This window comes from Amphiprion ocellaris, chromosome 20 (genome assembly GCF_022539595.1).
Source record: "Amphiprion ocellaris isolate individual 3 ecotype Okinawa chromosome 20, ASM2253959v1, whole genome shotgun sequence".
NCBI classification, from domain to species: Eukaryota; Metazoa; Chordata; class Actinopteri; family Pomacentridae; genus Amphiprion; species Amphiprion ocellaris.
Genome location: NC_072785.1, coordinates 28,275,700 through 28,287,815, shown reverse-complemented (window position 1 = coordinate 28,287,815; position 12,116 = coordinate 28,275,700). Strand labels below are relative to the sequence as shown.

At 35.2% G+C, this 12,116-nt stretch overlaps 1 protein-coding gene across 1 annotated transcript; it reads left to right on the top strand.

Annotated features, from left to right (window-relative positions):
* The first annotated feature begins 4,251 nt into the window (after window positions 1-4,251).
* LOC111580109 (phospholipase A and acyltransferase 4-like) lies at window positions 4,252-11,532 on the top strand. The gene is made up of 4 exons (XM_023287697.3): window positions 4,252-4,387; window positions 6,182-6,290; window positions 6,381-6,658; window positions 11,090-11,532. Exons 1-4 carry the CDS (start codon window positions 4,373-4,375, stop codon window positions 11,207-11,209), a joined length of 522 nt encoding a protein of 173 aa, XP_023143465.1. The 5' UTR covers window positions 4,252-4,372; the 3' UTR covers window positions 11,210-11,532.
* The last annotated feature ends 584 nt before the right edge of the window (window positions 11,533-12,116 follow it).

Below are 12,116 nucleotides of genomic sequence, written 5' to 3'. Positions count from 1 at the left end.
CCTCATTTTAATGTTAAAGATCATCAAACACATGTAAATATTTGACCAGACATAACCCAAGTAAACACAAAATGCAGTTTTTAATAAACTACTCAAAGCTACCTGGCCTTGTGTGGAAAAAGTAATTGCCCCCTAAACCTACCACCCCTTTTCTAGAACTGGTAATGAGTCTTTCACATCTCTGTGGAGATACTTTGGTCCACTCTTCTTTGCAGAATTGTTTTAATTCAGCAACACTGGAGGTTTTCCAGCATGAACAGCCTTTTTAAAGTCATACCAGCATTTCAGTCAGATGAAAGTCCAGACTTTGACTAGGCCACTAAAAACCTTAATTTTGTGTTGTTTTTTTTTTTTTTTTTAAGCCGTTCAGAAGTCAACTTGCTGGTGTGTTTTGGATTGTTGTCCTGCTGCAAGAACCAAAGTGAGCTTCCCCTGGAGGTTGAACATTTTCCTTCAAGATTGTTTGGTAGAGAGCAGAATTCATGGTTCCATCAATCACAGCAAGTCGTCCAGGTCCTCAAACCATCACACCACCACCACCACGTTTGACTGTTGCTATGATATTCCAAAAAGTCTATAGAATATTCTCCCAAAAGTCTTGGGGATCATTCAGATGTTTGACGAGCCTTTATGTTCCTTTTAGCCAGCAGTGATTTTGGTCTTGGAACTCTGCCATGGATCCATTCTAGTTCAGTCTCTTCCTTATTGTTGAGTCATAAACACTGACCTTAACTGAGGCCAGGGTTTCCTGCAGATCTTTAGATGTTGTCCTGGGTTCCTTTGTGACGTCCTGGATGAGTCGTCTCTGTGCTCTTGGGGCCATTTTGGTAGTGAAGGTTCACCACTGTTCCATGTTTTCTTCATTTGTGGATGATGTCTCTCACCGTGGTTCTCTGGAGTCCTAAAGCTTTAGAAATGGCTTTGTAACCCTTTCCAGACTGATAGATGTCAATTACTTTATTTCTCATCTGTTCTTGAATTTCTTTGGATTCCATTTTGTTGTAGCTTTTTGAGTTCTTTTGGCCGACTTCGTTTAGTCAGACAGGTTTTATTTAAGGGATTTCTTGACTGAACAGGTCTGGGTGTGGTCAATGAAACTGAACTCACTTTCCAAAAAAATGTGATTTGTGAGCCAGAGTTAATTCATGTTTTAACAAGAGGGACAATTACGTTTGGATCACTTTTTCCCCTTAAAACATTAAATCATCATTTAAAAACTGCATTTTGTGTTTACTTGGGTTATCTTTGTCTGGTATTTACATTTGTTTAATCTTAAACATTAAAGTGGGGGAAACCATGGAAAAAACATAAGATTTTTAGAAGGGGGCAAATACTTTTTCATGTCACTGTATATAGCAGCTACTTAAAGATTAGGCTGTAGAAGTGAGAACTTTTCTGTTTGGGCTCCACTGATGGAAAACATATAAATCAAAGCTTCTCCAAAGTCTAGCAGCGACTACTTTAATAACAAAGAAAACACTAAAAATGTGTTTAATCCAAAGAGAATTATCAAACGCACAAGTTTCTCCTAGGCTCTATAAAATGTTTCAGCATCTTTTGGTGTTATTAGTGTTTAGGCTCAGTGTTATTTCCACCTTTTTCAGCAAAAATAACTGAAAACTCCACTGTACACTCCCTGTCTGACACCAACCAGCAGACTGCTAATGTCAGCGGTTAGCTAGTGAGGAATGCATTGATTAAATCAACAGATATTTCCATTTGGAGGCAAAACAGAGATGCTGGAATGAGAAAATCGACCCCAAATGAATGCAGATCTGCTCCATATCTGCTCTTTACCACATCGTCAGTAAAGGTGATTACATGTCAGTGCTGCAGGAGCGTTGGACGTTAATTATTAACTGGGAGCTCAGGAATTTATGTCACTGAACTGCAAATAAAAAAGAGAAACAGATATCAACTCTTTCACAATAACAACACATACAAAAATAGTAGCTTAATCAAAATGTCTCTCAGCTTTATTTATGACCTCAAGTCTGGTTTATTATCCTCAAGAAATCATCTAAATGAGTGGATTTTAACCAAAATAAGCATTTACAGTGTGTTTTTATTTTCTGCAGTATTTGGCTAACTGTTACACTTTAAAACTGCTTTTTTTTAGTTCATTTAACAGTTTTTCATTCAGTCCATTGCGACGCCTGTTTGCCCTTTTCATCGTGAGCCATAACTGACAAATTAATTAACTCCAGAAGGACGTTTCATTAACGGACTCGTCCATCTTTGACTCGTCATGTCGGCTAAAGGCCAACAAGGTGGAGGTCTCTGCTTTCATTATGAGCTTAAAGACACTTATTTATATTACATGGACAGACTATTGATTATTTTCTATCTTGGGCTGTGAATATTGACTTTTTAAAAATGTGTTGACGTACAAAAAAACTGTTACTGGAATTAAAATCAATAAAAAACAACCTCTCTCTCTGATTAATGTTTAATTAAGGTCTAATTAAATGACAAAGCAGTAACTAAAGAGGATTTTAATAATGGATGATTCTGAAAGAAACGACACTTTTGAAGATTAAATGCAAAATATTTATTCATATATGTGGATAAAAAAATTAATAAATAAGATCAAAAATAGATTAAAAAATCATTTAAACTGGCTCTGAAAAATCTAGAAAAAAGAATGACATAGCAAATCTACAATAAAAAAATAATAATATAAAAAATCTGAACCAATTTTATCAAAGAATTGATATCTTAAATATGAAAAAATAAAAATACAAACATGAGCATAAAAAATGTAATTTGTTGTAATCTGAAAATTCATATTTAAATTAGTATAAATTTTAAGTATAAATTAGTTTTAAAATATATCATTACAACTGCAGAAATTTTATTCATTATCTATCTTTTAGGAATGAAAATCAATAAAAACAAATATCAAGTTAAGGTCTAATTTAATTACATGATCAAATAAATAAATAAATACTAAAAGATGAATAGAATTAAAACTGCCTCTGAAAAATCTTTTTTAAAAAAAAATACTATATAGCAAGTCTGCAATCAGAAAAATTATAGTAAACCAAAAAAGTAATTTTATTTAAAAATCGATATCTTTAATGTGAAAATCTAAAATAAATAAAAATCATAGCCTAAAAAATTAATCTATTCTGATCTAATAAATTATATCTAAATTACTATAAACTTTAAATATACATTTCTTTTAAAAATACCATTAAAATGCAGAAATTCAAGATAAAGGTGTTTTAATGTTTATCTTTCTTTTTGGAATTAAAATCAATAAAAACTGTCCTTGATTGATGTCAAATAAAGGTCTAATTTAATGGCAGAATCGGATTTTTAATCACGGAAGAATCTTCAATAAATACATAAAATTGCCTCTGAAAAATCTAAAAAAATAAATAAATAAATAAAATAAAAATGCTACATAGCAAATCTGTAATCTAACAAAAATCAAAACCTAAAAATTTTAACTAATCTAAAAATATATATCTTAAATATGAAAAAAACAGCCTTTAAACTGTAATCTACTCTAATCTAGAAACGCATATAAAAAAATCAAGATAAAGGTGTTTTATTATTCAGCTTTCTTCTTGGAATTACAGAAAGACAGTCTCTGATTAATGTCTAATTAAGATCTAATTTAATGGCAGAAGCAGATTTTTAATAATGGATGAGTCCAAAAAATTACAGCATAAAACACATAACACTTTCAAAAATTCAATGCCAAAGTATTAAGTCATATACATGGTAATAAATAAATTAATTAATAAATTTATTAAACAAAAAATAATTTAAAAAAAACTAAAAAAAAATACTAGATGGCAAATCTACAAATTAAAACAATTTGATCTAATTTTTTTAAGTAATATCAAAAAATATCTGTAGCCCAATAAACAAAATGTATTCTAAAAATTCATAGCTGAAAAAATTAATGAAAAAAAAAATCAAAGGTTCTCCCTAAACTAGTACAAACATCAGGTCCCTGCAAAACCTTCTGTGAGCATAAATTTTTTAAAAATACCATTTTGCTGCAGACATTCCAGACACAGGTGCTTTATTGTTTGTCTTCAGGGAGCAAATAAAAGAACAACCTGAAAACAATAAAAAAAATTTTAAAAAAACACAAAAATAACTCCCTTTTCACCAGAAATGAAAGCTAACCTTTACTTCCACTCATCACCACTTGGCAGCTTCTCATGGCTGCAGGATTAATGATTTGCAGATTCAGGCCATGCAGCTCGGTCACACGGTGTGTTTGTCCAGTGTGTGTCTGTTTGCGTCTCTGCGTCATCGTTGCAGGAGTTAAAATACCTCCAAGAGCACGTAGGTTTCAGCTGCTGCAGTTATAAATAAAGCAGTCGCTGCTTTGACCTGCTGGACTGAAAACATGGCGCCGACGCTGGTGAGTTCACTGATTTCTAACATCACTGGGCAGTTTTTCAGTCTTTTTTTCTGCTGCCTGAGTAAACACAGAATAGATCTGATGTATAATGTTTGTAGTTTGTTCCTGCAAGGTGTCTAAATGTGACTAAACCTATGAGAAAAGAACATTTATTAAAGGAGATATTAAAATTCATCTTTGCTTTTGTAATGTCTGAAAGGAAAATGACCTCAGTGTTGACTAGTTTTTATCACGTCTGCAGAACTTCACAGCATAATGCAAATAAACAGGGCCTTCCTCTTACCTGCGTGATTTAGAGTCATGCCCTGACACATTTATTGTTTTATTAGAATGTCAGGAAGGACTTCTGTCATATTGTTATTGTGCAACAAAATTTAAAAAAAATAAATTAAACAAATTTCTAAAAATAACACACATAAGACTTGAAACGACCGAAAATTAGACAAAACAATAAAATTAAGACAAAACAGGAGACAAAATAACACAAACGAGACACAAAACAACATAAATGAGATGCAAAATGAGACAAAACAAGACACAAAACAACACAAATGACCCATTAAAAAAGGCAAAGTAGTAAGATACTAAATAACAAAAAATTGACAAAATGACATAAATGAAACACAAAGCAATAAAAAATGAGACAAAACAACGTACATAAGACACAAAATGAGACAAAACTATAAAATTAAGACAAAAAAAGAGACAAAACAACACAAACGAGACCCAAAACAACACAAATGAGACATAACAGAAGGCAAAATGAGACAAAACTATAAAATTAAGACAGAAAATGAGACAAAACAACACAAATGAGACACAAAATTATGCAAACAAAATGCCAGATAAGACAATTAAGATACAAAGTAACAAAAAAAGGACAAAATGACACACATGAAACACAAAGCAATACAAAATGAGCAAAAACAACATAAATAAGACACAAAAGGAGACAAAACTATAAAATTAAGACAAAAATGAGATGAAACTACACAAAAAAGAACAAAATGAGACACAAAATAACAAGAGACACAAAACAAGGCAAAATCAGACAAAACAATAACACTTTAAACAATGACACTATTGATTGGCTGAAATTTAGCAATTAAACATTAGTCCTTTTCATCACATTAATTTAGCTTGTTAGCATGCTAAAATTTGCTAATTAGCATCAAACACAGTTCAGCTAAGACTGATGGAAACATCTTTGGGTTTGCAGATATTTAATCTGACATTCTACCCTCTGAACTCTAACATTTATGAATGCTGAATTTCTGTATTTATTTTTGCAAAAAATGTAAAAAAAAAAAAAAAAAACTGGAATCAAAAAGTATGAATACAGGAAAGAACAGGATCTATATAGTACAGATATTTTATTATTTACATATTTAAATTGCTTCTATTCTTGTCTCCTGTCTGCTAACACTGTCTGCAGTTCAACCGAAAGTGTCAGAATTTTTGTCATTCGATTGTTGGTCACAGTTACGTCACTAATAGCTTTTCGGTTTGACATTCAAGCATAGAATTTTTTGCTTTTTACAGAATTTGGTTAATGCAAATGCTTTATTTTTGGCTAAATATTAAATTAGGCTCGTAGAATAAAGTGTTTTCGATGAAATGTCATGATTTTAAGTGTAGAACATCACACACGAATAGTTCAAAGACCGTAATAGAGCAGAAAATCTAACAAATTCTTTCCATTTTTACACTTTCTAGCTCTAAATAAAGTAATCTGTTTAATTTTACTGGCCTCTAACACTTTCTCTAATACTTCTTTTATTTTCCTTATTTCAGTTTGACAGTGAACCAAAGCCTGGTGATCTGATTGAGATCTTCCGTGGGACTTATAAGCACTGGGCGATCTACATTGGAGGACATGAAGTGGTTCATTTGATTCCTCCAAGTAAGCTGAAACTACAGCATCCGTCTTTTTAAAGCCAAGCCACCATCACACCTTTATAATGCCAGTTTTCCATCCATCTCCTCCCTGAAGCGAACCCAGCAGCTGACCTGGGGCCCATCGGTGACCTCCTGACGCTCTTCGACAGCAACACGGCGACGGTGAGGCGTCAGAAGATCTCGGACGTGGTCGGTTCCAGCCGGTTCCAGATCAACAACCTGCTGGATGACGAGCGTCGTCCTCGTGAGCCCCACGTCATCGTGAGAGACGCCTGCAGGATGGTGGGTCAGGAGCTTCCCTACAACGCCGCCACATACAACTGTGAACACTTCGTCACGGAGCTGCGATACGGCGACGCCGAGTCACGGCAGGTCAGTGGCGCAAAAACGTTTCTGTACAACTACACTACAAACAGAAAGTATATTCTACCTGAAAAGTAAGACTGTGATGTAAAAAAGGGAACTCGCTTTAAAGAAATGCAAAATCTGTGTGATGAGAATAGCAGCAAAAGTCAGCAACAGGTAAAACGGGTTTACATTCAGTATAGACCACGATTTTTAAGCTTAAGTTACATGATACACTGTAACAAAAGAAAGCTTTTTTTTCCACAGTTTTTAATTTTTTTTGAACAATTTCCTGTTATTTTGCATATTTTCCTTGTTTTATTTAATTATAGATAATCACTAGTAAAATCACAGAAAACTAAGTATTAATTTGCATGTTAACTATTAAATACAGGTCAAAACTGTAAATAATATCCACATAAAATGTGTATATTTTTATATATGGTAATTTGTTCATTTGCAATGTTTGACTGTAAAATTTAATCAGCAAAAAATGTCATTATTTATACAGTTATTAGCCGTTATTTGAAAGACTAAATCATATATATATATATATATATATATATATATATATATAAAAATAAAATACTGAAAATGGTAAATATTTTTTGCTGTTATTTTGCAGATTTTTTGTGAAATTACAGATAATTTCTAAAATTTTGTAAAATATTAGTAAAATGTACATGTTGATAATAATACTAATACAACTACTACTAATTATTATTATTATTATTATTATTATTATTATTATTATTATTATTATTATTATTATTATTATTATTATTATTATTATTATGGATCCGCCCCAGCTGTAGACTCAGGTTGTTTAGTGTATTTATTTGTGAATAGTAAACTAGTGTAATGTAAGCACTGTATGCCAATAGATATAAATAATAGAATACGCATTTTTAAAAATATTTTGTCCTAATTTTGCCCTTAAAGGAACCTGAGAGAGACAAAAGTCATGTTTCATTACCGTTTGAGTGAGAAATCCCTTTATCAAAGTGCTGCACAGCCTGCTGTGTGTCTGCACCTGCATTCTGGATGAGTTTGGAATATAAGCACCTCATTCACTGCAACAATACACAGATCAAACACAATCTATTATGACTGATAAGAAGCAGATGTGGCTCTGAATAAATTGCGATTGCGCGCGTTTCAAACAACAGACAATGATTAACAAGCTGATTTGCAAGTTTCAAAAAAGACTGGTTTAATCAGCCCACTTGGTGCATCTGTCACCTTCGCTGGGCTGCGACTGCACATAACTATCCAGCGCACAGCATCAGCTTTCTAACACGACCAATCAGAGGATGGCTGCAGCTGGATCTATAGTCAGCATTTAAATGGATGGAAATATATACTTTACATTGGATTTAGTTTTTGCTGCAACTGCATATGTGCATTTTTACCATCTCTCTGCTGCAGGATGATACTCCCAGTGGATTTACAGCATCTAGCATGGCTGGATATCATCCATTCAAGCAGCAGGCCTCTGAATAGGAATGAAATATATTAAATCAGAGAGTGTTGCTTTCTTGTCATTTACAAAGTAAAAGTTTTATCAACTGGCTGTCTTTACACCAAATATTAAACCCACTGACAGGTGAAGGGAATAACATCTCTCACCTCCTTGCATCTCTCAGCTGATTACTGCAACTGAGACTCGTTGCAGTAATCAGTTCACTCAGCTCACCTGCTCACTATAAAAGTCCAGCTCATGCATTCATTCCCCACCAGACCATAGACTACACATCCTCTCTTGGACTCAGTTCTTCTGCTGATCTTGCGTTAAGTCTCGACTGCCAGGGCTCCCCACCTAGACTCTTTTCATGTCTCTTTGGATTCCCTCTGGTCCCTGCATTACCTCCAGACTGCAACAGCCACATGGACCCAACTCTTCTCCCTGTATTCCCACCAGTACCTGTTCTCTGCCCCCCATCAGTTTCCCCATGCCTCCTGGTTAGCCCTTTAGTTTAGCTCCCTGGTTTGTGACTACCCCGTTCTGTCACCTTTTGAGTTTACTCATGAGTTTTGTAGGTTTTTGTAGTGTGACTTATTTTAGGATTAGGTTTGGGTTAGTTTCTCCTTCAGTCTGGTTTTACGTTTTCTGTATCGGTTTTTGCTCTTGAGTTTGTTTGTTTTACATTATTTTTTTGGCCATTTGTTAGCTTTATTTGATGGACACGCTGTCGAGAGGCAGACAGGAAAGCAGGGAGAAGACTGGGGGGAGACATGCAGTAAAGGGTGGCATTCGAACCAAGACTGCTGTGTACATGGGTTGTTCGCTCAACCAGTTGAGCTATCTGGGTGCCCTGGGTGTTGTTTTTGTAAATAAAGCCCTGTGCTACTTTCCTCCTGTCTCCCAGTTTCTGTCTAAATAATAAAAGTGCAAAAATTGCCATATCAAACAAATAAAAAGAATCAGCAGAATAAAAGAAAATGGAGGGTAAAATCCTAAAAACGAAGGTAATCATAATATTAATTGTAATGCCAATAGTGATAACAGTTAATAAGGGAAGTTTATTTGTATAGCAAAATCTGTACACACGGCAATTTAAGGTGCTTTACAATGACAAAGAAATGCATTCAGAAAAATTATTTAAGGTAGACCTACATTTAAATCATAGAAATACAACATAAAAGTAGACATAAAGATCATAAAAACGCACTAAAAGACAAGAAACCAGATTGAGCATTTAAGAGAAAGACAATGTGGTTTAAAAGGCAGTTTGAGCAGACCTCAGGTGTTGAGGAAGTTTGTTCCACAGGTGAGGAGCATCATAGCTGAATGCTGCTTCACTAGTTATGGTTCTGATTCTGGAAGACCAGGAGTCAGAGTTTGAACTCTGTCCTTTGACTAACAGGAAGCCAGTGTAGTGATGTAATGTGGTCCAGTTTCTGGTGTTGGTTGCTTGATCGATTTCTTGTTAAGACCTGTAAAGATCTATTGACAATAACTGCATGAACAAGTTTCTTTGTGTCTTCTCTAGACAGGAAACTCTTGATTCTACAATGTTCTTCAGGTGGTAATAGGCAGATTTACTAACACATTTCAAGTGGTTGTTGAAATTCAGGTCTGAGTCAATAATGACACCGAGGTTTCTGACTTGATTTGTAACTTTTAGTGACATGGAATCAAGGTGGGCACTGATCTTTGACCTTTCAGTTTTGGGGCCAAATACAATCACTAGAGTACAGGAGCATAAAACAAATAACAGACATTAGTACAGGCAGTTAAAATAGAAGCCAGTCTCAGGCTTATACCGGCAGCCTACCTCCGGTGAGTCAGATTATCCCAAACCTCAATGATGCAAGTGGAAAGCGATGGCTGGTGTGACCTACTGCAGCACAAACTGTTCAAAAACTTTGATGCTCCTTTGATAAAAAGACATCAGAACTTCACAATTTGCTGTTTATTTGGCTGCGTCCCTGTAAAGCAGCCAGAGGGACCAAGCTGACCACCGTCCATCGCAAACGTGGACACATGAGTGTTAGAATTAAACCATGGAGGAATGGAAGAAAGCGGCCTGGTTGGATGATTCACATTTTCTGTTGTTTACCAGAGGAGGAGATGGCAGCAGGATGGGAAAGGAGGCGAGTTGTGGAGGCAGTGTGCAATGTTCTGTTGTGGATGCGACTTTAACTCCTACCTAATCCCTGCACAGACTACATACAATCCTTCATGAAAGTGGTGTTTCCTGGTGGCAGTTAACTCTTTCATTGTTCAGGATTAGTTTGAGGAACATGAAAAAGAGTTCAAAGATCTCGACCCTATTGAAAAATGGTTGGATGTACGAGACAAAACCTGGCAACTTCCAGGATTTAAAGTATCTGCTGTGAACATCTTGGTGCCCGATACCTTCAGAGGTCTGTGGACCAACCTGCATAACAAATTGGTTTATTATTGTGATTGATTCATGTAGATTTACAACAGTTTGAGGTCTACTAAGGCTGGTTTACTGATCCAGGAAAATAGACTAATAGTGCAACTTTCTACGCACAAGGAGGCTTCAAAAGTGTCTGCATTCATGTAAAAGTTCACTCTAAATGATCTAATTTGTTGTAATGAAATCAAAATTTCACAAAGCAAACTGGGGACCACAACAGAGAGGTGAAGAATGAGCAGTTACTTTGGTTTTTGTGTTGGATGGAGCAGAAATAGAAAAAGATGGCAACATCATTTGGGTGCTTTACATGTATTTTTACAGCATAATAGAGAAAATTCACTCTATATTTGTGTCAGATTTAACCAAAAGCTAAATTATGCAATTTACCAACATGGAAGTGTATGTGTTCTGTAAACCAAGGCAGTGAAATAATTCTTGTAAATTATGGACTCTGGTGAAGCCCATAACTTCTTTCAGTTTCAACCACAGGCTTAATTGTATGAGAAGATAATCACAAATTATCTTGTCATAAACACTCCTCTGACCATCAGCTTGTCTTTTTTTGTAGGTTCAGACAGCAGCTGTGATTGGAGGTGTAGCTGTTGCAGGTGTTGCCCTCGCAGTTTTGGGCGCTGCTCTGTTTTCCAGCTACAACAAAGACGACAATACAAGAAGACATCATAAGTGATGGCGATATGACAGAAAAAATAGAAAGTTTTGTCTTAGTTTAAGTCAGTTCACCTGGAAGCGATTACATGTTAAACATTCTGAAAAATGCTAAGTCTTTCATGTTTCTGTCTGTCTAAAAAGCTAGTTTTAAATCATATTTTATTCTTCAGATGTTTTCTTTTTGAGAGAGGGTTTCTTTGCTGTATAACACAGTTCTTGATATGTTAAGTGGTTGAATCTAAAAGCTGTAAATAGAGAAAAATGTACATAAACTTTTAAAACTTACAGTTTTACCATGTTAATTTGTGAATAAATAAATGCAAATAAATCTGAGAAAATTTATGATGTAGTTTATTTACGCTTTAATGCAGAGGACTGCTGACATATTTGGAATTTTTGAGCTGCTTCACAATCTGCCACTGTTCATACGTTGACCCCTGATATTGAAGAGGCCAGTGGTAATGGTCTACATGTGAAGAGAAAGCCACTGTTTAAAAAAAAAAAGCTCAAATTAAATCTGGACTAGAGTTCACCAGAAGACATGTGGAGACTCTAAAGTCAACTGGAAGAAGGTTCTTTGGTTTGATGAGACCAGAATTTTTGGTAATCAGACTAGATGCTATGTTTGGAAGACACCAAACACTACACACCATCACAAATATACCATCCCCACTGTGAAGCATGGTGGTGGCGGCATCATGATGTGAAGCATGGTGGTGGCAGCATCATGATGTGAAGCATGGTGGTGGCAGCATCATGATGTGAAGCATGGTGGTGGCAGCATCATGATGTGAAGCATGGTGGTGGCAGCATCATGATGTGAAGCATGGTGGTGGAAGCATCATGATGTGAAGCATGGTGGTGGCAACATCATAATGTGAAGTATGGTGGTGGCAGCATCATGATGTGAAGCATGGTGGTGGAAG

Excerpts from the sequence above, each read along its gene's own strand:
- LOC111580109 (XM_023287697.3), top strand. Across the intron at positions 6,291-6,380 it reads GGTTCATTTGATTCCTCCAA|CGAACCCAGCAGCTGACCTG; the intron begins GTAAGCTGAAAC and ends TCCTCCCTGAAG. Across the intron at positions 6,659-11,089 it reads GCGACGCCGAGTCACGGCAG|GTTCAGACAGCAGCTGTGAT; the intron begins GTCAGTGGCGCA and ends CTTTTTTTGTAG.